This window comes from Erinaceus europaeus, chromosome 3, assembly GCF_950295315.1.
Source record: "Erinaceus europaeus chromosome 3, mEriEur2.1, whole genome shotgun sequence".
Lineage (NCBI taxonomy): Eukaryota > Metazoa > Chordata > Mammalia > Eulipotyphla > Erinaceidae > Erinaceus > Erinaceus europaeus.
Window position 1 is genome coordinate 152119399 of NC_080164.1, and position 26720 is coordinate 152146118.

A 26720-nucleotide genomic window follows, 5' to 3' on the forward strand; every position below is an offset into this window, starting at 1 on the left:
GTCAGAAGGTAAGCCCCTCTTATCTAGTCAAGCCCATTGCCTTTAGCTAAACGCTCAAGGGCTGGTATTTTCACTAACTTCCCTTCTCTGCAAGTTCCCATGGAAATTTTAGAACAATCCCTCTTTCCTCTGCTGCAACTTGGGTTTTTGCAGGGGGCGTTAGTTCAGTTTTGAAACCCGCGTAGTTCGACATGGAGCCAGTGTTGCTGTAAGGAGACAAGTGGTTGTTTGTTCCCCTGGAGCAGGGCCTGCGCCCTCCAGTTTCTCGGCTTTGCAGCTCCCTGGACTGAGTCTTTCTCAAAGACCTCCCCCCCCCCCCCCAGGCAGCCACTTTTGTGGCGGATTCCATTTGGTTTCACAGGACCTCGAGCAGGGGCGGTGGGGGCCAGCTTGGCATGGCCCACCAATCTCCCACGTTAGGAGCAATTTGCAAACTGTTCTGGGAGGAAACAGGAGCCCAGCCCCAAACAGGCTGCTCCTGTTACCCCCATTGTGTGCGGGTCGGAGCCTTTTCCCAGCTGACCTGCCTGCTAGTGGAGAGATGTGAAAAGTTAGAGACAAAAATAGTCTCTTCAGAGTGAGGGGAGCTTTTCTTGTACAGAAAGGAAGGAAATACCTCTGTGGGATTTTTTTTTTCCCTTCCCTCTTCTTCCAAAAAATACAAAGAGACTCTCTGTCTTTAATGCGAATGTCGGCTTTAAATCTTTTAGGTTTGGATTAACTCCGCAAAAAGGGGAGAAAAATCTGACAGGCTTTCAGATATGACACAGGAAAAAAAAAACACTTTTTTTCTTCTCAATTCATGTTGTTCATTTGCAAAGCCAAAGGCTAGTGGAGTGAATAGTGAGCACAGTTGTTCCCCATTCATAGTTAACATCACAATGGTCAGAATGAGCAGCCTGAGTTCTCCACTAGCACTTTTGCCTTTTAACCAGGAGATACTGACTACAAGGTGGCAAAGGCAAGAATAAATCTTTCTTCTCTTACTCCCCACCCCCGCCCCAAATTTAAAATTAAAGAAGTGAAATATTTTCAGTTGCACGATTGCATATTCTTTCTTATCCCTCCAGAAAAGAAAAGGTGTTTTTTAATAGTGGTTACCTTACCAAAAAAAAAGAAAAAGAAAAACTTCCTTCACTCTCAACAGAACTCACTAGGTTGATAGGCATTTCCTATTACATCGTTATTGTTGGTTTTCACTATTGAAGAGGTCAGCAAACATGCTGAAGATCATGTTTTGCTTATAAAGTAAAGTGACTTTTATGTGAATATTTTTCATCCAGTTGGTGTCTGGAATATGGATCCTAGTTTGCATTATATCCACATGGCAACATTTATTTTCTAAAAAGGTTTTTGGTAATAGGATGTTGTTTTGAATGTGATCATAGATGTTTAATTCTATCTACGAAAAAACCTGGGACTAAAGATCTGTATTCAAAAACTCATGTTACTGTAGGAAATAACTTAAGCAGCAGCTCCTGGTCCCCGGTTAAGGCACATGAGTAGGTAACCTGAAACATAATAGAAAAGTAATGCTCTTTATATTGATAAGAATTGACTAATTAGGGCTGTTTCTGTGTAATTGGAAAACTGCCTTTAAGAATTAAACTCTAAATCATTTTTTTAATTCTACAGCACCTTGTGTGGTTTTCATAGAATCTAATAGTGCAAGTGTTTATTGGCCACCTTTAATACAGTTATAACAACAGCTGTGGATGGATAATCACTGCAAATATTCTCTTAATAAGCAGACTGAAAGAAGTGAAACAAAATATTTATTTTGGCTTAACTGACATTATTTATTTTTAAATTCTCTGTAGTCTAATTATATTATAAATTATTATATTATTTTAATGTAACCAAATTGACATTACTATTCAATGTCAATAATTACAAATAACTAATAAAATTTGCTTTTTTAATCAAAAGATAGCTTTTCCTTGTAATCTTAAAAATTTAATATGAGAAAGAAAAAATTTATATTTAAATTGGCTTACCACACTTTTATTTGGATCTGCTATTGTAACAGGAATAAAAAGGTATGTATATATTTGAATGAAATATATACTTATTCCTATCTAAGCCAAATGTAAATTCTTTGTCACAGGTACCCTAATTTGATTGTATTATACTAAAGATTTATGTTCAGTTTTTAACAGTACATAGTACTTTACAAAAATAAAGTTAATTCTCATTTGTCAGAAATAATAAATTTATTTTCTCACTAGGATTTATTTTCATGTGTATTAAGAAATTTAATCCTCAGTTCATTTTAAATTTGCTCAAAAAGACTAGTTTAGATTTTGTTATAAACGAAACAATCAGTTTATTATTTCATGTACTGGTCACAGTAACATTTTTACATAAAAAAAGTTGATAAAATGTTGCTAAGTGAGCTTCCTAAGGAGAAATGACATAGTAAATGCATGTTTTAAAGCACCTGGTTTTTAATTCTTAATTTCTATCCTTGTCTTATTCCAGATCAAATATTTTCCCATTTCAATTTCCAAATTAATATTTATTCACTTGCAGGATAAAATTATTTTACCGATAATAATGTAAAAGCTAAAGTTGAGTTATGTTATTCCTTAGTTTTTCAAGTAATCTTGTTTCTGGTTCTCTACGCAGGCAGCTATGCTGTTTAGTTCCGGAGTCTTCTGGATGGGACTGTTATTCATCCCTGTGGCATCCTTGCTTCTTGATGTGGCATACAAGGTGTAAGTATCACAGCATGTACCATAAAAATACCAATGCAGATTAAGCTCAGATTTCTCTAGTTGTAACATCAATTTGAGTATGTAGAATTTCCAAGATAGGATTAGTAATGTTAATTCATCTTCCGTAATAAATAAAGAAGTGATTGAGGAACTGTAAAACTAAACCATTAGTTTAACAGACTGAACAAGAAGTATACAGTAGTTAGTTTCAGTTAATGTTTGAAAGTACATTTTTATAAATCAACCTGAAAAATTACTCTGAAGCTAGAATAAAAATATTCTATTGTCTCCAAATACATATTATGTTACATAATATAAATATGTATTTAATGGAGAATAATTATGAAAAGAAATTTTCATTTGCCTCATTCTAAACACATAAACTATAGAATGGAAGGAACTAAATTTTCCTAATAATCCTAAAGAGCTATACATTTTAAAATGTTATTTTTCCCACAAAATCATACCATTAAATTTAATGATATGATGCCTATTTTTAAACCACAAGTTTTTATATTACTAATCAAATTTTCCTACTTATGCAATTATATTAATATGTATACATTGTTAAATATGTAAATATATAAGGTATAATATATTAAAATATATTTTTTTCTATTATGTAATTATACTAATGCTCATAATTACTATTAGATTCTATTGAAAAAAATGTTTCATCTACTGGGGTTACTGTTACACTTATAAGTAGCATGACAGTAACAGTTCTGTAAAACTTTTAAGTCTTCATTCACATTTCTGTGTAATTTTTTTTTCCTTTTTATTTTTTTCCCCCAGTATCAAGAGGACCGCTTTTAAAACATTAGTAGATGAAGTTCAGGAACTGGAAGCAAAATCTGAAGACCCAGGAGCAGTTGTGCTTGGAAAAAGGTAAAACTAGTCTCAAACAGAACATATTCTTACCCAAGTGACTTTTAAAAGTATATTTTATTAGTGGTAGGTAATATATGGCCGGAGGGTAGGGGAGATAATTTGTATATATCTGTTAACGTGGAGCTAGCAGTCTTGTTGGCATATTTTGGCATCAGATGTGAATTCAGATCAGAATGTCTTTTGCTAGACTGGATGTCACCTTAGCCAGGTTGCTGACAGCTACATTGACTCAGTTTCCTCACCCACAAAGTAGAAATAAAAAGTCCCACCTTATGACAAATTGTAAGGAATAAAATACAGTGGATTAGGCAGGCAACTGGATTCTTGGTGCTTAATGACCACTAACTAGATAGCAGTTACAAATATATTTGTGCTATTAAATTAAAGTGAGGGAAAGATTTATAATTTGAACACTATCCATAGTAAAATATGACAGTGAAAACCAGAGCTTGACAAAGCATTAGCATTCAGCACTTAAGAACTGACCTGGAGGTTTATCAGATATGAAGTGAGTCATGTCTTCTAAGCCTACTTGCTCACCACCACCCTTGCTCCCCCCCAAAAAAAAGAACAGCAAGTGAGAAAACTAATAAAATTTGCTAAATTCAAAAAATCACTATTTAAAAATGAAATGTAAATTATGTGAAAGCAGTGTATATGAAAACAGTTTGAAGATAACATAAGGAATTTTTTTTCCTCTTCAGTGACACTAAAATGAGTGTATATCTTAGCTAAACTATAGGAAATATTTTTGCCCCAGTGTAAGTCTCCTTAATTATGATTCACTGTCTACTCGGTTTAACAATGCAATGATTGTCAGACTGGGAGCTCAAGCTGAGACCTTGGCTTCCAGATCTCACTGTCCTTAGGCCAAGGGGGCATATCACATACACAATTCTGCACCTCTCTTTCAGAAATAATTACTCTAGGACAAACAAAATAATTCACCCAGATAGTGCACTTGCTTGACCGTACACTCCACCCAGGTTCAAACCTGATCCCCACCTCATTAGAGGAAACTTTGGTGCTCACCAGATTAGAAGCCAGAATACCCAGGCTCAATGACCAGTACCACCATATGTCAGAGATGAGCATGCTCTGGCACATATGTAGAGGTGTGTGTGTGTGTGTGTGTGTGTGTGTGTGTTGATAATAAATAATTTAAAATAATGTGTTTTATGTTACTGTTGCTGCCCATCAATGATCTGAGCTAAATTACATTGTGAGACAGTTGAGGAATTGTCAGATTAATTTTTTAGAGATGTTTTGAAATATGTATTTATTTTTATGAGACAGAAAGAGTACCACTTAGCTGTCACATGTGGTGCTGGCAAATGAACCTAGAACCTTATGCATACAATCTCTGGGACTTACCACTGAGCTGTGTCCCTTACTCTGTTAGATTAATGTTACTGCCAAGATCATTTTAGGAACTTCTGGGAGTAGGATTGATATCAAATTTCTAAAAGTTAGTTAATTTTATCTATATTTTCAAAGAGAAAGAAAATTTGTTTTCTTTATATTCTAGCAATACCAGGTATTTTATTTTATTTCTAAAATACATCTTTCTTTTATTATTATTATTTTATTTATTTAAGAAAGGAGACATTAACAAAACCATAGGATAGGAGGGGTACAACTCCACATAATTCCCACCACCGGATCTCCATATCCCATCCCCTCCCTTGATAGCTTTCCCATTCTCTATCTCTCTGGGAGCATGGACCCAGGGTCATTGTGGGTTGCAGAAGGTGGAAGGTCTGGCTTCTGTAATTGCTTCCCCGCTGAACATGGGCTTTGACTGGTCGATCCATACTCCCAGTCTGCCTCTCTCTTTCCCTAGAAAATACATAGAAAAATACTTATCTTGGGGGTCGGGCGGTGGCACAGTGGGTTAAGCGCATGTGGCGCAAAGCGCAGGGACCGGCGTAAGGATCTCGGTTCGAGCCCCCGGCTCCCCACCTGCAGAGGAGTCGCTTCACAGGCGGTGAAGCAGGTCTGCAGGTGTCTATCTTTCTCTCCCCTTCTCTGTCTTCCCCTCCTCTCTCCATTTCTCTCTGTCCTATCCAACAACGAATTGCGTCAACAAGGGCAATAATAATAACCACAACGAAGCTACAACAAGGGCAACAAAAGGGGGGAAAAAAAATGGCCTCCAGGAGCGGTGGATTCATGGTGCAGGCACCAAGCTCAGCAATAACCCTGGAGGAGGAAAAAAAAGAAAGAAAAATACATATCTTTCCCACAGAAAATATACATTCCCATAGAAAAATACATATCTTTCTTTTGTCACCAGTTTTTGTTTTGTTTTGTTGCCACCAGACCTTCTTCATCACTTCAGTTCACTTTTTGAGAGAGAGAGAGAGCACAGCACCAAAGCTTCTCCCCCATGCAGCAGTGACTAGAATCAAATCTGGGTCAGCTACATGACACAAAAGGCACCTTCCCAGATGGCATATCCTCCCAGATGAGCTATCTTTGCACACACTGTTCCATTTTATAGGAGTGACTATCCTCTTTAAAGGTGGGAAACCTAGTTTCTAATAGTTTTCTTTTTCTTTTTACCACCAGGATTATTGCTAGGGCTCAGTGCCTACACTATGAATCCATAGCTCCCAGTAGCCAATTTTTTCTTTTTTCTTTTTTTTTTTTAACTAATAGAACAAAAGAAAGTTTGAGAGGGGTGGTGGAGATAGAGAGGAAGAGAAAGAGAAACATCTGCAGCCCTGCTTCATGCTTCCTGAAGCTTCCCCCCTGCAGGTAGGGACCACAGGCTTGAACCCAGGACATTATGCACAGTAATATATGTGCTCTACTGTGTATACCACCATCCAGCCCCCAATTCCTGATTTCTAAAGCCTAATTCAGATGCAGTGACCCCAGTATTATAAAGATAAAATCAATGCCTAATCTTTTATTTCTGTATTTATGTTCTGTTGTCTCCAATTGCATTGTTATATTACTGTGTTTGGTTACCCTGTCTATTGCACATGCTAGATTTCTATCCTTGGAGGAGAGACCTCTATCTTAGTCTTAACTGCAACCCACCACCTAAAACAGCCCCAGAGTCATAGATAGCACTGGATGAATTTGTTGAGTGGATGATTAAATGATCAAGAGAAAAAAACTAAGGGTGAATGAAAGGATAGTTGAGTAGTGAGTAGTTGGTGAAGAGATAGTTGACCTCTTGGTGTACTTTGTAAGAACATAGAATTGTATATGTTACAATTCCTAAACTAGATTAAGTACAAACAATAATGATTTACTTTTTTTTCTCATAATTTAATGCAATTAAATTTTTCAATCTTCACTAAGCATTACCATGAAGGCAAGCTAAATGTAAAATCCAAGTGTATTTATTAGAAAAGCAATGTGTTATAAGCACCATGTCTGGATAAATACTCAGAGTAGTTTATCACCTTTAATCATTTTCAAAGATGAAAGCATCCTGGTTAAAATCATTAGTGCTGGGGCCAGGAATATAGCTGAGAGACAGAAAGCACATTATTTGTACTACAAGTCCCTGGGTTTAATCCAGTCAGTCCTCAACATTTTTGTTTTAAATAATAGCCCTTTGTAGTAGAAACCATATGCCACTCACACTCAGTTACGCACATATGTTACAGTGTGCAAGGACTCAGGTTCAAACCCCTGGTCCCACTTGTACAGGAGAAGCTTCACAATTGGTAAAGCAAAGCTGCAGATGTCTCTCTCTCTCTCTTTCTTCTTCTTCTTCTCCTTCTCCTCTTCCTCCTCCTCCTCCTCCTCCTCCTCCTCCTCCTCCTTTTTCTTCTTCTTCCCTTTCGACTCTTCTCTGTCTTTATCTATTTATTTTGGATTAAGACAGAGAATTGTCAGAGAAGGGGGTGATCTGTGGGGGGGGGGGGCGAGAAACCTGCAGCACTGCTTCACTGTGCATGGAGCTTCCCCTTTGCCAGTGAAATCTGGGGGGTTGAACCCAGGTCCTTGCACACTGTAATGTGTGCACTCAATCAGGTATACCACCTAGTGCAAAATTTTAAGAAAATAATAATAATAACAGCTTCCAGTTGGAAACCCTGTTTTTTGCTACAGCTTTTGTGTAGCCATCTCCAGTACTAAGTAGAACATCTACAATACCAAAGGCAAAGCAAAAACTTTGAATTTCAATGTTTTCCCATAGGTTTATAGCAGACATTTCCTGGACAAGCCTAAACTATTTGCTCTATAAATATAAGGGTACTAATAGTGGTTTTTTTTCCTAAATATTTATACATTTTATTGCATAAATATTAATTTTTAGAATATTGACCTCCCAAATCCCACTTAAGAGTATTAAATATTAAATCATGCATACATCTTGTCTATTCTTTTTTTTAAAAAAATAGAAGTGATTTGAAGACTCGGCAGTTTAACATAAGTAATTGTACACTGGATCCAGGGCACTTCTTTCTAGGTAACTTTCATATACATATGAAGCAATGTACCTAATAGAGGCAAATGTGATATTGCAGCTTATAATTTCTCATATCCCACTGGGGACATGACCCATTCTTTGTTTAGCAACTGTTACTAAATAGAACCTTAGTCATGAATCGTCATCAGTCTTCATTTCTTTGTCCGTCACCATTGTCTGACCCATAGCCTTAACTTTAAAAGGAGGAGTGGGGGGGGCAGGCAGTATCCCAACAGTTAAGTACACATGGCGTAAAGCTCAAGGACCTGCGTAAGGATCCAGGTTCATGCCCCTGGCTCCCCACCTGCAGGGTGGTTATTTCACAAGCAGGTGTCTATGTTTCTCTCCCCCTCTCTGTCTTCCCCTCCTTTATCGATTTCTCTCTGTCCTATCCAACAACACATCAATAACAACAGCAATAATAGTAACAACAGTGATAGACAACAAAAGGGCAACAAATAGCCTCCAGGAACAGTGGATTCATAGTGTAGGCACTGAGCCCCAGTGATAATTCTGAAGATAAAAATAAATAAAAGGGGGAATGGGGATAGATGTCAGATAATGTGATCAGGTGGATAGTGATAGTGCTCTCTTCCAGCCTTTTTCTGCAGTATGTATCTTAATGAAAAAGCGATTTTAACATTGCTCCCTGAAGTAATAGAAGAAAAACCATACTTTTTCAATTTTCACCCTGGATCTTATATCAGTCTGACATCAATATCTCAGTGGGAGGTTAGAACAGAGAAATGTATCATCTACTCCCCCCTTCTCCCCCCAGCCTGCTCTCCTCAGTGAAATAGCAGTAAAGAAAAGTGGCAGACAGAGGAGATCTCACCTAGTCATCTCACCCAGTGCAGAGATTTAAGCGGCTATATTCATGGTTCATCTTCCCACCCACCCTACCTAGCACAGGCCAGCTGTAGCAAGTCGCATATGTAAACTCTCAATAAATGGTTACTTTCTGCAGATGCATTTTAACAAATCAACTAAAGGAGTGTGGTGCCCCAACATAAAGTAAATGCACATTTTTACTGTTCAAAAGTTACTGAAAATACACTCCAGATAATAAATGGGATTTTAGCTATTTTTCTTTAGTATCTTGAAATGAAATGATATCTTTTAAAGCATGGTATGCTTCTTCCTCACCTTCACTAAGTATCTTAAGTTGTAGAATTTTAGTAGGTTTTGGAATAGAGTAAGAAGCTTTAAGTGATAGTTAGTAATTGCATTAAGCAAACTCCAAATTTGCATAGCTTGGTAATGTAAATGAAAGCCTATATAAATTGAGTAGTACTACAAAGAGTTGTGAATAAGGTGTGGGTTTTTGTAAGAAATCACCTCGTAGTCTTGTTTTGGTTTTTGTTTTGTTTTTTCTCACACTACTATGATGGAGTTCTCTGCTTTATAAGAACTAAAGCAAGAGATTCTATGTAACTAAAGCAAAAAACAAACAAACAACAACAAAAACCAACTAATAGTAACAATAGTAGCAGGAAAAACCTAGTAGCTTTCCTACTGAAAAAGTGAAGTGGATGGGAGAAGGTTAGAGAAGATACTTGGGCCCCGATGCATGATGGTGGAAAAGAACCTGACTTGGGGATGAGCGTGTTTTGCCCATGTGCCAACAATTATACAGTAAGCCATTTTCCCCCCAATGAAAATGACTTAAATAATTTAGAATTAGAAAAAATAAAGTAAAATGCGGCATTAAAACTTATGCAGGCTGGGAAATACCTCTGTGGTAGAACACAGGACTTGCATGTGACTCTGGGTTCAATCTCAGGCACTATGGATGGCAGATCAGGCAGATCAGTGCTCTATTGTCAGTCAGTCTTTCTTTTTTTTTTTTTTGCCTCCAGGTTATCACTAGGGTTTGATGTCTGCACTATCAATCCATTGCTCCTGGAGACCATTTTTCCCATTTTGTTGCCCTTGTTGTTATTGTTGCCATTGTTGTTGTCTGACAGAAAGAAGTCAAGAGAAGGGGAGAGAGAGACACCTGCAGACCTGCTTCATCACTTGTGAAGCGAAACCCCACCCCCCCACCTGCATTTGGGGAGCGGGAGATCGAACCGGGATCCTTGAGCTGGTCCTTGCACTTCTGACATGTGCGCTTAACCCGTTGCACTGCTGCCTGGGCCCCATCAGTCAGTCTTTATAAGTTAAAGCAAATTTAGCAATAGATATGTTGTGTTGATGTTGAATATAAACCAAGGCCTTAGAAAGTTCCTCAACTGCCCCCTCAGATAGCTCAGCTGGTAGACCGAAGGACTATAGAAAGTTCCTTAAAAAAAAAAAAAAAAAACAAATTTCCTCAAAAAGTACCACCTGAATGAATCGTCACAGCTGACCTGACTAATAGGTAACAGACTCAGATTTAAACCAAAGTGAAATACTGTAACGCCTGTCTTCTTTCCACAGCAGCATGGGCCTTTTCCAAAAAAGGCTGGTTTTTTAAAATTATTTATTGGGGAATTAATGGTTTGCATTCAACAGTAAATACAATAGTTTATACATGCATAACATTTCCCAGTTTTCCATATAACAATACGACCCCCACTAGGTCCTCTGTCATCCTTTTTGGACCTGTATTCCTCCCCCCCCCCCCCCCCCCGCTCCCAGAGTCTTTTACTTTGGTGCTACACGCCAATTCCAGTTCAGGTTCTACTTGTGTTTCAAGAAAGACTTTCTTACTACTTTTTTCAGCACTGGATGTTGACTTTCTTACTGCTTTTTTCAGCACTGGATGTTGTTATTACAATGGATGTAATAACAAAGTGGAAAATAGCCACTTATGAGTCCTTACAAAGCTGAATTACATTATCTTATGTATTTGAGTTGGCAAGATAAAATTCTCACATCTGCCTTAGCATTTTGATGCTTTGATGTGCAAGTACTATGCCTTTAGGAAAGCTGTCTTGAAACCTGGAAAATGCATTTGTGAAAGGAAACGCTACATGTGATGATACTTTGCCATCCTTTATTCTGCTGTAGAAGTCCCAGCACTCCATCCCCAGTGCTCTGCTAGCCAGATCAGACCACCTGCCATTCAAACTGACTTCCTTAGCAGTTACGTTTTTTTAGTGTCCCTCTGCATCCTCTGGTCTGAAATGTTAGCTCCTTTTAAGATAGGAAAAGTAGCTATAAAAATGGCTCTTTTTCATTCTTCATATCTATTTATTTCATTGGCAAAAACAAGTTTCACAGTTATTTACAAAGCCTCTGAGTTTTTAGATTAATTAGAGTTCTTGCCTTAGTGAAGCTAATTCCTATGAAAATAAATATGTCTAGTAAGTACCAGTTAGTATCTCTGGACTTCAAGAAATGTGTGGAAGAGTCCTACAAATGTCAACATCTCTAAATATTTTACTTTGCACCAAAAATGCAAATGTTTGTGTAATTGCAATGAGTTCATTTTGCAAAGTATGATTTTTTGCTTATGATAAAAATTCTTCCATTTTTAAGGTCTCCAAAATTGGGCAAAATAGAGAACTAACATAACTTACAGCAATTTAACTAACGCATTTATATTGGGGAAAATACAAGATGGAATTTTTTCAACAGAGTCAGTTCCAGTGATTAAAATAAAAGTGCACAAATATTTGCTCCAACATATATGGATTATTAGTTCATCATGCTTATTATGTTATTTGATATCAGAGCAAAGTTTTATAAATCAGCCATGGAAAATGGCATGATGGGAAGAATTGATGGTGTTTAAAAGTGTATTTCAGAATTATAACTCCAGTTCATTTATTCCACATAGATTTCAGTTCCTACTGTGTCAAACACTGTTCTGTGTGCCATGGGGGGACTGGAGGAGTGTGCAGGGAAGCAGAGGTGTTGCTTCTTCCTGTGTGCCTCTCGGTGTTATATAATGAATGACCTGTATTCTTATCTCTGAAGAAGCTGACTATAAATGTGTATTGAAAAATATTTTTCTTAAAGAAAAAAAAGAAATATATTTTCTTGTCACTTTACCTCATATAACATTTCTGAAAAAAAATTATTTTAAATTCATTAAAGAATTCATTTTCATACCATAACAAAGTAGTAATGCACATTTTCTGATTTTAAAAGTGTATGGAATTTCTTCTTGCTTAATTTCTGGATTTCTTTACGTAAGTGAAAAATATTTTTATATCCAAACTGTGCTGTGAAGCATGAAAAAAAAAGTTGTAATTTTTTTTTATTTCTAAAAATGCCATACTAGAGTATATGTAATAAGTCAACTAAGGTAATTGCTACTAGAAGTAATGAGTATAAATAGTAGTAACTACTAGGTTTGGTATTTTTTGCTAATTGTTCAGTTCCTCTGTCTTTATCTTAAATATAACTGGGGTGAGGAATTATTTTCACTGGGCAATTGGGGACAGATGCCTCCATAGCTATGGAGGGGGAAAAAAAAGCCTATAAATATTTGAAATTTAATTTGCTAGCTGAACAAATGAGATAAAAAGAACCACTAAATTGTAGATTTCTCTGGCAGTCTGTCGTTCAAAATCTCTTTGGTAATCCTGTGGGCACCCTGGGGCCTTTGCTGAGTTGATAATTCTTTTCACACATTTGCACCTGCCCTACAGTCTCACAGAGAGAGCACAACTGCTCAAGAACGTCTTTAAGAAGAACCATGTGAACTTGTACCGGTCTGAGTCCTTGCAGCAAAACCTGCTTCGTAAGTATTTGAGTTTTTATTTTTAAATAAATTCTCTGCCTTTGCTCCATAGCATATGAGAGCAGTGCTTTGACTTTAGAACTATTTAGCTATTTAAAATGAACATTTCAATCAAGTTTTGCACATTTGCAACATATTAAATAAAGAATGTTTAGAGAATCCTTGGACCACAACCATCTCACTTTTAACAGAAGAGATGGAACATTTTAAAATCTTGCTATTTCTCATAAAGAAAAACAGTATTTCCACATGCCCTTTGCTTCCTTAAATCTTTTAAGGAACAAGTAAAATAAATCCTTACTCTTAAAATCTGTCTCTATATTGTTATCTTTTCTACTTCAATAAGTTTGCAAGAGCCTTTACAGCTTTTTTTATAGCACAATGAAGCATGTTTTATTCTTCAAGAATATTTGTGAATAATAGCTAGCACTCCTTAATATTTCAAAAATCTAACAAAGGAATATAATAAACGAACTTCTATTAGGAATATATCTTTTGTTTCATGTTGTTGCCACATATAATTTATTTTCACTTACAAAGACTCATGTTTATTGCTTCTGCCTTTTATACTTAAAGAGACCCCTCCCCTTTTTTTTTTTTAAAGATTTGACCCCCTTGGGGTGATTTGGGGTTTTTTATGTTTTACTTTTTCATTAATGATTTAATATTGGTTTACAAGACTGTAAGGGATATAATTGTTAATAGGGGTATGATTCCATGCAGTTCCCACCACCAGAATTCTGTATCCCATCCCCTCCACTGGAACCTTCCCTATTGTTTATTCCTCTGAGAGTATGGACCTAAAATTTTCTGAGCATGCAGAAGGTGGGAGCTCTGACTTCTGTAATTGCTTCTCTGCTGGACATGGGTATTGGCAGGTCACTCCATACTTGGAGGTGATTTGTTATCTCCGGCCCCCCAGATATTTTGGGGGTATGAGAGAGCCTATTTGTAGATGCCAAAAGCCAATTAGAACATGGGCTGGGAGTATGGATCGACCTGCTGATGCCCATGTCCAGTGGAGAAGCTATTATGGAAGCCGCACCTTCCACCTCCTGTACCCCATAATGATCCTGGGTCCATGCTCCTAGAGGGGTAAAGAATAGGAAAGCTTCCAATGGAAGGGATGGGATATGGAAATCTGATGTTGGGAATTGTACCCCTCTTATCCTATGGTCTTGTCAATCATTATTAAGTCAATTTTTAAAAAGGTGAAAGAAAAAAAAAAAAAGAACACAGCCCACAGGGAGAAAGTCAGTTTCCAATCATTCACATTAGTCCTCCTCACTTGTATTATTCCTTTTTTCTTAGTCATCTGATCTATGCCCTCTTGGTGTAGGCTGCCCCAAATCCCTTTTAGCTGGGGATGCAGAAAATGAGATGGTTTGATCTTGAGATGCTGAAAGGAGAATAAAAAGGGCTTGAAGTGCCTGCTCATTCATCTGGGGAGCAGAATTCATAGAACCTAAGCTGGAAAGTCAGTCACCTCGCTCTTGATTTGGCAGGTGTGTCTGTGTCCTTTCTGGATACATTTAAAGAGTAGTGTCTTCATGCTTCTGCAAGTCTGGGAGGGCTATATTAACAACCAACTGAGAAAATGAGAGAGTTCAAAATATAACAGATTTCCAGTGACTTCATGATGATAATTTCTTAATTTATCCTTAACTTTCAGATGGGTATGCTTTCTCTCAAGATGAAAATGGAATCGTTTCACAGTCTGAAGTGATTAGAGCATATGACACCACAAAGCAGAGACCTGATGAATGGTGATGCGGAGGGGCTGCCAGACAGGTCTCTGCCACATCTGTACGGAGAACTCCCAAGTCTTCTCCAGAATCTGCTGACCAATTCCAGCCTGGTGTGAGGATGGGAAAGGTGGATCTGAGCTCATCTTGCTGACTTGACATTCAGATTCATGTATATTATAGACATGAACACTGTGCAACTCTACTGTAACACCATTTCTTGCAGATTTTTTTAAAAGTATTTGCTAAGTCTTTGTAAACAGAAACTGAAAATGACCGTGTATTTTGCCAGAGTGCTTTCTTAAACTGGGAATAGGTCAGTATTCTTATACTGTTACTCTGGGGCTCTAGCTATCAATTTATGGGATAAACCACAACATGTGGTAATCAGTTAAAGGGACTCTTGAATTAGATTTCAGGATATGCTGAAGAAAAATGAAAAATAAAAAGAATGAAAAAAGAAAAAGCAATCTGAGGATAACTGAATCACTGAGAAAAATTTCTAAACAAGGCATTACTACATGTTGTGTCAAAAATGTGTCTTGATAAATGTTTGCCAAAGAAGTTCAATAAATGTATTTCTCATTCAGTAGTCATTTGTCCAGAAGTCTAAGAGAACATTGACCCCTAGTCCTGTTGTAAGATCTGCATGCCTGACTTTTCAAATTAGAGTGATTTGCAAAAATGAATATTTCCAGGCATTTGCTACTTAAGTCCATGATGTTGCACCTTTGACCTTACAAATGCTTCTTTCTCTTTCATCTTGTTTATTTGTTAGAGACACACATAGTAATGTGACTCTTGTCATTGTGGTACTGAATTTTAAAACTGTAATGTCTCCGTCATTTCTGATGAGGTTGGGTCATCATTTCGATTTTTCTACAAGTCTGCCTTCTGCTATAGATCCAGTGGTATTTTGTCTTCAGGTTTTCTGTTGTAAACAGACGAGGCTTATGTATTTATGTGGGATTTCTAATGCTTCCATGGAGTTGTTTGGAATACCACGTGGGATAAATGCATGGACTTTTGTACTGTACCTAAGCTTGGCTTTTGTACTGTTTTAGTTCTCCTTTCTTGGTTCCTCTGAAGGCGCCTGCTGTCTGACCTAGCACATGCTGTGTTATGGCGACTGCCCTGTACTTAAGACTGAGAATTACTTCACAGTTCACTTGTCAAGCAGCTCCCAAAATTAGGCCCACGCTGCTAATTGGGACAAAGAAGTAGTACATTTTCCCCAAATTAAAAAACACCTCCTTTACTCAAGCCTGTAACTTAACAGTTAACAAGCCCTTTTAATCATGGCTAAGTTTCATCAGTATGTTTTTAAATGAATGGACAACTTATTTTCAGCATTCCTGAGACATCTCCTGAAGATTCCTATTTTGCTACCAACAATAAATGGTAAAGGGGCTGTTACCACAGTTAGTTTTCTACAGTATTTTTAAAACAATGCTTTCATTTAAAAAATAAATATAAAGAATTCTAGTTTTCAGAGACACTTCATAGATGAAGCACTTTTTGCCTTTTATTCAAAAGCCTTTTTGCCTTTAAGTGGACGTACCAGCAAAATAGGTATAGCTTCATCTATTAAAAAAAAAGTCTCAGTGCCACAAAAATAATTAATTAAAATAAAGGAATTTTTTAATTCAACTAGAATTGAGAAGAGATGTGAGTTTTTCAAAGCATTCTCTGAATTTAATAATCTCACTTTTTTCACCTTTTTTCTCAATCTATATTTAAAAGTAGGCAAAAGTCACTATCAGTATTTTTAGCTGTGTAGTTACTAGCATGTCTATCCCATTTTCTACAAATAAAAGAAATTACAGTACATACATAATTTGAACCTAAAAGGAGCAGGGGTTTGGGACAGTTCACTTCCCACTGAAGTTCAGAGTAAGAGAATTGTATATTAGAGGGAAGACAACTAGTTTAAGATGATCTTCAAAATTCTGAAGTCACAGGTCTTGTCTACCAAAGAAATTTTTAAAGCAGCTATTCCAATGCTTCTGTAGAAACAGTTGAAGTCAAACCCCAAAAACCAAAAAGTAAGGATGAAGTACATCCCTTCAGAGACTCGATCTATAAAGAGCTGCTTCTATGTCCTTGCCTCTTCAGTGACATCCTTCCACAAAATTTTAATATTAGGATATTATTAATCTAACAAAAGTAAATGTTCTAAATAAACAAAAATTAAAGTTTTTTTTAAACCTCTTTTTAAAAACATTGTATTTATTTTAATGAGAGAAAGAGAAAGATACAGAGAGACCAGAGTACCACTCATGGTGGTGCAAGGGATTGAACCTGAGACTTTGGAGACTCAGGCATGAAAGTCTTTTTGCATAACCATTATTTTGTCTCCCTCCACCCCTCCAAAATTAAAGTTTTCACTTTATCTTGAGAGATGGATTGTTTCTGTGGAACTCTTCAACATGAATACACTACTCAATGACTGGTGACTGAAGGGAAAATCGTGATCTGAAAGATTGCAAACATATTTTTGGCAAATCTTTTTGACCAATAATCCTATTTTTGAATTAGCAACATTAACTCAGTCTTTTTGCTTCTTTGGAGGGAGGAGAGGGTGGGCAAAAGAGTCACCTCATGGGTAAAATTATAGATGCAACACTGCAATCACATGGACTTTGAAATTGAATTCCAGAAAGTCTTCTATTAGTTATACACATTTCTGAGAAAAGTTGCTACTGTTTTACCAGAATTACAATAGTCAAAATGACTTACAATATATATTTTCAGAAGTAAAGTACATGTACTCTTTGATTTAAAAGTTCCTTATATGGACTCTGGTAAATGCTAACACCTTTGCTTTATGTTTACAATACCAAAAAAAAAAAAAAAGTGATTTAAAGCAGAAAATTTTTTTCTATTTTTTTTTTTAACATTGAAAAGCTGGGAGTTGCTTCTTTAATATTCAACAGTACACAGTGAGATTCAGCATGAACTTTCTAAATGTTTCTTATATACATATGAAAATACAATTGTGTTTCACACCCAGAAAGATGCTGTATAGGAGAAATTATTAGCAGAAAATGGTGTTTCTCAGGACTGTTGTAAAGTTTAAATGATGTATGTGCCGCACACCCTGCTCTGGGTTTAATGTGAGCCTGCTTCAGCTATGTTGCAGTTAGTGGGAAAACTCTCATCAAGTCAGATGAATGTGAATTCTGCTGAGTAACATTAGTCATTAGTCATCTATGTAAATTATATGACCATTACATGGAATTAGTGATTACTCTTAGTTCCCAGTGGGGGGAGGGAGAGGAATTCAAGAAGTAAACATTCTGATAATGCATTTCTGTATTTTAAATTTGCAGCTAAGTAGTCTAAATATCCAATTTGAAGGTCATATGACAATTTATCCTGTATTGTATACATTGTACATCACTTATAACCTATCAAAGTGTTCTTTCAGGAAGTGAATTCAAATGTGAAATAGATTGTATATATATTTATTAAATTATTTATAATAATAGCATAATTATTATAGAGCTAAATTATCAAGCTCTTATTTTTTGTGCAGTTGCTCTATAATAATTCTTGGTTTTGAAATAACCTTACTAATAGTCATCTACAAAGCTTATTGAGGAAACCCTTACCCCGTTCATATTATATGGGCCTGGTCAACAAAATTTTTTTGTAAATTACTTAATGTTACACCATGCAACTTAGTGTCTGAAATATAACCTTCAGTGATGACCAGTTCTGTAATGCCTCTTAAAGATCACAGCCTAATTTTTCTTACATTAAAATAACAGGAGTCAGTCTGGGAGCTAGTTTTCTAATCTTATTCTCAACTCTTACTAGATCTTCCCAGACAATATTTATAGTCCACCTGCAGGTGAGCTATGAGGCTCCAGCAAAAATTACCACAAGCATGGATCCCTAAGAACATACCTTAAACAGACTTCTATCTTCTATCCACCCTAAAATCTATATGCCTATCTACTCTATTCCTACTTTATGGTGCCCATTCATTGAACATTTTTGTCCTGCTTTATATCTTACTGCATTTCAGCTACTAAGTTGCAGATGCTACTACAATTTCATCACACACTCCCTGGGCAAATGACCTCACCAGTATGGCCCAGAACCTCACCTCCCCAGAACCCTATCCCTCTAGGGAAAGATAGAAATAGTCTGGGGAATGGATCTACCTGCCAGTGCCCAATCTAGCAGAGAAGAAATTACAGAAGCCAAACCATCCACCTGCACCCCATAAAAATTTTTGGTTCATACTCCCAAAGGGGCAAATGTTAGGGGAAGATGGCCAAAGGGCTCTGAATTCTAATTCCATCAGGACCTGGAAAAAGAAGAGAGAGAGAGAAAAAAATCTACCATGAAAGCTGATAAATTAGAAAACTATTACCTTGACAGTAATAAAAGATTTATCTACAAATTAAAAAAAAATAAGTGAAGTCACTTGTGAAACTTATTTATACATTACTGTATTTTAATTAACCTTCAACAGCTATTAAGATGGAATGTAAGTTAAATTTTCTAGGAGAAGAAATGTTTTCCATTTATCATCTTGATTTATTTTTGGTAAGAGAGCAGCTGTGTTTTGATAGGTTTATGGTTTGCATGAATTAGTATTAAAGTGGTGTAGGCCAATGCATGGCTATCACTGTAAATCTTGATGTTTATTTCTACTTTATAAAGTTCTATCATGGCCTACCTGGACTTTAATATTCAGTGAATAAATTAATTTGTCCTCTGCTCAATAATGTAATGATTCTACAAACAAATTTGAACAAATTTAATCAAAACTTTTGCTTAGCTTGCCTCTAAGAACTTTTCTTAAGAAAGCTCATACAACTTCTCAGCAAATAAATTTCCCTTAAGTAGGAAGAAAGCTAGACTTCATACTTACATACCTTGAATTAACAGCAACTTTCCATAGGTAACTCTGCTTTTACAAAGATGTGAGCAGAATATTTTCAACTTAAAAAATATTTTTCATATGTTTCTAGAATAGAAGCCATAAATGTAGTAAATACCATTTGTTTAGTTACTTCAAGCTTCATTTTTCACATTTTCAAATTTATTGGGTTAAAACAAAAAGGCAGCCTCAGACGGCAGCTACTATGGGAAATTAAAAATAAAATATTGTTTTCAGCTCCATGAAAAAACATTCCTGCTGAAACTGCTGTAAAAATTGTGAAACTGCATGAGTGAAGAGTACTGAGTCTGTGGTCTTAGTTTGCTAAGGTTTATCTTTATGTTCAATGCACTGTGTTTTATAGTTATTAAAGTTGACTGAGCAGTTCTATGCAGTGTTATGTGTCACTGGACTTTTGTGGATGTGCATGTTTTAAACTGCAAATTTTAAACATTTTGTCCTGTTATTGAAGGTGAAATAAACTTTACCATTACATAAAGAAAATGGTTGAAGCTTTACTGCTAATTTTAGAAATTGTTTTAGTATACCTTCAAGGCCATAGTAACAGCAATTTGTGAGGATATATTCATTTACTAGTTTTAATATTTGGCTTACAACCTCAGCTGTAAATATGTTTTATATACAAAATATTCATGTACTGTAATCCACCTATATTAGACGGCACATGAAGCAGAGGATATTGGCTCTAGCTTGGTAAAATGTTGCTTTGATAATTAGGCTTCAAGTAATTTTGACATACTATTGAATTTTGATTCTCTAGCCAAAAAAGTTCCCAGGGATTGTCCCCCAGGACCTATTTAAATCAGCCTTCAAATCAGCTAATCCCTGGCTTCATTGTTTCACATAGAATTAATTTCATACTTTTTTTCTAAAACCATCAGATTTTAGATTACAAGAAAGTGGTCAAATTTAGTAATATTTGAAGGACGTAGCTAGAAAGTAATAAAAAATGTCACAAGAAACAAAAGCAGTCAGGAAGCATAAGAAATAAGAACAACAGTTTTATCTAAAATAAATATAGTTGGGTTGGTAAAAGAGAAACAACTAAAGTTACAACTTCATTAACTGCTAAAATAGGATTAGTTCACAGAGAGGCACTAGTAGAACAGTTGAAAAAGCTCTGGTTTTATTTAAGAGACAGTTACACTGTCTGGTGTCCGTGTTCTTAGCTACAGTTTTCCCTGGGATGAGAGGGTGGGGGTAGGGCCGGGGTCCCCAAGTGAAACAATGTACAAGAGAGGTACCTCTGAATTATGTCAAGTGATTTTCCCATTCGACTCCATTCCCCTTAAAATAAACACTGTTTATGATTGACCCTGTCTCTTAAGATGCCTTCTAAAACGACCATAAGGAAATAGCAAACTTGAAATACAGACCCATAAATTCAATACATAATCCCCACTTAAAGTTTCTTTTTGTATGCTTATGGCATTTCTAACCTAACGCTTCTATTTCAATAACACAGAGCCACTCATTTTAATGAAGAAAAATCTTCCTAACCTGGATAATTTCACTAGTAGGCTCATAAAAGTTGCTGGAAAAATATGGAATATTTTATTATTGTTTTTATTTCAAGTACAAACTATAACTTGCAACTCAAGAATTCTCTCAGAATGATTTTGTGAATATTAATGTTCAGTTGCAATTTCAATAAATTCATATGCATATGAAATATGTTAACAGTTCAGTTCCCTTAATTATTTAACATGCCCATAAAAAGCTTACTTTTTTCTGAACACATACTAAATATATTTTAGGGTATGCACAGGTAAATCAATCCCAGCCCAATGAATGTATTACATGTCTAATCATGAAAAAAATTCTAATCATGATTATGCATAGTTTGGAGAAACTGTAGTGATCTCATTTTGGAGAGAAATTTTTCTAAGGATATAAATCAACCTGGCAAAGTCATCATGAAAAGTAGCTAAAATTAATATCAGTAAAGAATAAACAGGTGAGAAAAATAGAGGGAAATAGGGGGCCAGGTGGTAATGCAGCAGGTTAAGCGCAAATGGCGCAAACCTCAAGGACAGGCATAAGGATCCTGGTTTAAACCCCCAGCTCCCCACCTGCAGAGGGGTCGCTTCACAAGCAGTGAAGCAGGTCTGCAGGTGTCTATCTTTCTTTCCTCCTCTGTCTTCCCCTCCTCTCTCGATTTCTCTCTGTCCTGTCCAATAACAACAACAAAATGATAAACAACAAGGGAAACAAAAGGGAAAAATCGGCTCTCGGAGCAGTGGATTTGTAGTGCAGGCTCTAAGCCCCAGCAATAACCCTGAGGCAAAACAAACAAACAAAATAGAGGGAAATACTTATCCAGTTGAGCAATTGAAAGTACAGTCTGTTGGCTTTGGAATGAATAACCATTTTAAAGCAAGTTTACTATATTTTTCTTTTACTTAATAATTTATTTTTATTGTCACTAGGGTTATCACTGGGGGTCAGCGCTGGCACTACAGATCCACCGCACCCTACGGCCATTTTTTCTTTTGCTTTTCACTTTTTTTTTTTAATTACTGTTAGGACAAACAAAAATTGAGAAACAACGGGGAGATAGGAGAAAAAGACAACTGCAGACCTGCTTGGTGAAGCTGCAAGTGGGGAGCTGGGCCTCAAACCTGAATCTTTGTGCTTGGTAATATGTGCACTTAACTGGGTGCACCACTGCACTGCCCCCTAACTAAATTCTTCCTTTTTTTAATTTAACCATTTGTTTTTTAATTATATTTTTATTTATTATTGGATAGAGACAAAGAAATTGAATGGGGAGGAGGAGGTAGAGAGGGACAGAAACAGACACTTGCAGTCCTGCTTCACCACTAATGAAGCTATCCCCCCTAATGGTGGAGACCAGGGGTTTGAGACCTGGGTCCTTGAGCACTGTAATGTGTGCTTTTAACTGGGTGCACCACCATCTAGCCCCTTAACTGTGTTTTTCTAAAGCAGATGACAAATTCACAGGCGAACAGAGTGCTTTCTACAGAATCAAAAGAAGTGGGTGATCATAAACAAGTTTTGTCAAACCACTGGGCCATTTTCTCTGTTCTCTGAACTCTAGTCAACAGTTCTATCTGCCTTCCCATAGTATTTAGTCTTTCATTTTTATTCTAGGGTAGTTCATCTGCTTTCTGTTATATATTGTTAACCAACTACATAGCTGCCTTCCCACTGATTTTAAATTTATTGTGTTTTTTTTAATAAAAGGGAGACATTAACAAAACCATAGGATAGGAGGGGTACAACTCCACACAATTCCCACCACCTGATCTCCATATCCCATCCCCTCCCCTGATAGCTTTCCCATTCTCTATCCCTCTGGGAGCATGTACCCAGGGTCATTGAGGGTTGCAGAAGGTGGAAGGTCTGGCTTCTGTAATTGCTTCCCCGCTGAACATGGGAGTTGACTGGTCGATCCATACTCCCAGTCTGCCTCTCTCTTTCCCTAGTAGTGTGGGTCTCTGGGGAAGCAGTGCTCCAGGACACATTGGTGGGGTCTTCAGTCCAGGGAAGTCTGGTCGGCATCATGCTGGCATCCGGAACCTAGTGACTAAAAAGAGAGTTAACACACAAAACCAAACAAATTGTTGAACAATCATGGACCTAAAGGCTGGAATAGTGCAGATGAAGTGTTAGGGGGTTCTCACTGCAGACTCTTGTGTACGTCTGCTTTCAGATATATATTTTTCCCTGGTTTATGGACACGTGTGAACAAATGCTCTATCTCAGGGGACCTGGTCTATATCTAGGTTTGGGGACTTTATTGGGGAGTGGACTACCTGAAATGGAATTAGAGAATAATGTGAAAGGAAAGGTCTCACCCGAGAGATGAAGATGAAGTTGTTGTTTCACACCTGAAGTCTCTGGACACAGTCTGAAGTGAAGCATGCTCAGGTGGTACTCATTGCATTGATTATGTTGTGATCGGTGGATGCAATATTATTTGATATGAATTGAGAGAAGCATGCAGGAAAGTGAGCCCCACCCTAAGGTTCCAGGACTGGGGGAAATACAGGCTCTATAGTGGAAATGTGAGGTTCCTGTTGTCTTAGGAGACATATGATCAGTATTTCCCCTCTCGTATTAATTAAATAGTGGTTTGTATGACTACACTTTAATAGGAATGTACATAAACTCCATTCCCACCACCAAAAGACTGTGTCCCATCCCATCCACCCACCCCACCCCCCATCCCGCTGACATTCAGAAAGCTGAATGTCCACCATCCCCCTCACCACAGGGTTTTAACTTTGGTGCCCTATTCTCGATTTAATCAGATCCTGCTTTTAGTTTCCCTTTCTGTTCTTCTTTCTCAACTTCTGTTGATGATGAGTAGGATCATCCCAAACTCATCTTTATCTTTCTGACTTAGCTCACTTAACATAATTCCTTCTAGCTCTGTACAAGATGGGTCAGATAGGGTGGGTTCATTGTTCTTGATAGCTGCATAGTATTCCATTGTGTATATATACCACAGCTTTCTCAGCCACTCATCTGTTGTTGGGCACCTGGGTTGGTTCCAGGTTTTAGCTGTTACGAATTGTGCTGCTATGAACATAGGTGTACAAATATCATTTTGGTTGGACATTATGGAATCCTTGGGGTATATCCCCAGGAAAGGAATTACTGGGTCATAAGGAAGGTCTACGTCTAGCCTTGTGAGAGGTCTCCAGACTGCTCTCCACAGAGGCTGGACCAGTTTACATTCCCACCAGCAGTGCATAAGGGTTCCTCTGTCCCCACAGCCTCTCCAACATTTGTTGCTGCTGTCCTTTATGATGTATGCCATTCTCAGAGGAGTGAGGTGGTATCTCAATGTTGTCTTTATTTGCATTTCTCTGACAATCAGCGACCTGGAACAGTTTTTCAAATGTTTGTTAGCCTTTTGGATCTCCTCTGTAGTGAATGTTTTGTTCATATCCTCTGCCCATTTTTGGATGGGGTCATTTGCTTTTTTGGTGCTGAGTTTGCTGAGCTCTTTGTATATTTTGGTTATTTGTCTCTTGTCTGATGTATGGCATGTAAAGATCTTCTCCCATTCTGTGAAGGGTCTCTTTGTTTGTTTAATAGTTTCTTTGGCTGTGCAGAAGCCTTTCAATTTGATGTAGTTCCATTGGTTTGTTTCTGCTTTAGTCTTCCTTGCAATTGGGTTTGTTTCATCAAAGATGCCCTTGAGTGGGTTTTTTAAAAATATTTTTTATTATCTTTATTTATTGGGTAGATAGTCAGAAATTGAGAGAGAGAGAAAGACACCTACAGCTCTGCTTCACCACTTGTAAAGCTTTCCTCCTATAGGTGGGGACCAGGGGCTTGAACCCAGGTCCTTGTGCACTGTAATGTGTGCGCTCAACCAGGTGTGCCACCAGCCAGCCCCAATTTATTGTTTTCTAATTCTATTTTCTTTCCTTCTTTCTTTCTTTCTTTCTTTCTTTCTTTCTTTCATTCTTTCTTTCTTTCTTTCTTTCTTTCTTTCTTTCTTTCTTTCACCAAAGCACTACTCAGCTCTGGTTTATGGTAGTAATGGGGTTTGAACCTAGGATCTCGGAGTTTCAGGCATAATAGTCCTTTGCATAGTCCTATCTCCCCAGGTACTCCCCAGTGTTTTTAGACAATGACTTTGATTTCTCATTTTTTTATTATCTTTATTTATTTATTGGATAGAGACAGAAATCAAGAGGGAAGGGGAAGATAGAGAGGGAGAGAGACAGACGATTTCTCATTTCTTAAGACAAGCCTAGCCAATAAAATTGGGCTTAATATCTCCATTTTACAAGTGAGAAAATTGAGACATAGTGGAGAAAGAGGCTTAAAGTCACTAGCTGCCATCGTTGAGGTGGCACAGTAGTTCACTAGAGTAGGGCACTTTTTTTTTTCAAGGGCACACAACTTTTTTATTTCATAATCATAAACTTAACTCTGAAATCCAGCTAGACTTGGAAGATATCGATAAGGAAAACACGGAGCAGAGGGGTGGAGCGGTGCTCTGCTGAGCTACAGAGGGAATGGTCTGGAGGTTATAATAAAACAACTCAAATTTATTAGATTTGTCCACAGTCAGCAATGGTGATCTTGCTGGTCTTGCTACTCTTGGAGCCAAAACCCTCCATGGCCTGCACAACATCCATGCCCTCCTTCACTCTGCTGAAGACCACATGCTTGCCATCCAACAGTGCAGATGAAGAACTGGGAACTGTTTGTGTTGGGTCCAGCATTTGCCATTGACAAGATGCCTGGGCCTGTATGCTTCAGGATGAAATTCTCATCCTCAAATTTCTCCCCATAGATAGACTTGCCTCTGGTGCCATTATAGTGTGTGAAGTCACCACCCTGGCACATAAATCCAGGGATAACTCTGTGAAAGCAGGACCTCTTATAACCAAACCCTTTCTCTCCAGTGCTCAGAGTGCAAGTTTTCTGCAGTCTTCAGAACTTTGTCTGCAAACAGCTCGAAGGAGACGCGGCCCAGGGGCTCAGCATCGAAGGCAATGTCGAAGAACAGGGCGGGGTTGACCATGGCTGTAGGATGCTAGCGGCAAGAGGAGTCTGCAAGGCCAGAATAGGGCACTTCTTTAGCCATGCAAATGACCAGTGTTTGATCCTGGCTCCCACTACATTAAATAAAACTTCTGTGCTGTGGTATCTTTTCCAGTCTCTCTACCTATATATCCGCAAAAGTAACCAAAACAGTGAAACCCGAGTGATGACCCCCCCCCAAAAAAAAGCCATGAGTGATAGTACTTAACACATAAGTGAAAGTCAGAAAACTGATGCCAACACTACAACTACAAACATCATTCTGAGTCACTTTCTGAACTCTCCAGTTTCTCTTGTAAGTGGGGAAATGTTTACCATGTATCCATGCTTTATACTGTTGTTTTCATAATGCAACACAAATCCTCTTGACTACAACAATCCCTAGCTATTAAAAAAAAATGATTACACTATATAATACACTATTAACCACTCACCCTTAATGAGTTTGCTGAAGAAGCAAACTGGAAATTTTTCTCTTGAGAAACGTAGGCCTTCTCATGGTCAGGCGGTGGCTCATTCAGTAGAGAGTATGTTACCATGCATAAGGACCTGTCTCTGACAGAGGAAAGCTTCATGTGTGTGTGGTGGAACAGTGCTCCAGGCGTCTCTCTCAATCTCCCATTTTATTTTGTTTTTGTTTTGTTTGTATATAGAGACAGAAGCAGCAAGAAAGTAAAAGAGACCATAGCATCAAAGCTTCCTTCAGTGTGGTGGAGTCTGGGCTCAAACCTGGGTTGCATGCGTGGCAGAAGAGGACACTAAGTGAGTGATTTTACCAGTGCTTTTTGCTCCCTCTCTATCTCTG

The 26720-nt window shown here is 37.4% G+C and overlaps 1 protein-coding gene and 1 pseudogene across 4 annotated transcripts in view; one reads left to right on the top strand and one right to left on the bottom strand.

Annotated features, from left to right (window-relative positions):
- Positions 1–18799, top strand: part of ATP8A1 (ATPase phospholipid transporting 8A1) — a 274370-nt gene extending 255571 nt beyond the window's left edge. For all 4 annotated transcript variants that reach the window (XM_016193274.2, XM_007534775.3, XM_007534776.3 and 1 more), the window contains 4 exons: positions 2629–2717; positions 3513–3605; positions 12627–12718; positions 14391–18799. In XM_016193274.2, coding sequence (XP_016048760.1) covers positions 2629–2717; positions 3513–3605; positions 12627–12718; positions 14391–14488 — 372 coding nt within the window. In that variant the 3' untranslated portion in view covers positions 14489–18799. The remainder of the gene's footprint in view (positions 1–2628; positions 2718–3512; positions 3606–12626; positions 12719–14390) is intronic.
- A 6514-nt stretch (positions 18800–25313) lies between these two features.
- Positions 25314–25912, bottom strand: LOC132537559 (peptidyl-prolyl cis-trans isomerase A-like; annotated as a pseudogene).
- Positions 25913–26720: the final 808 nt, after the last annotated feature.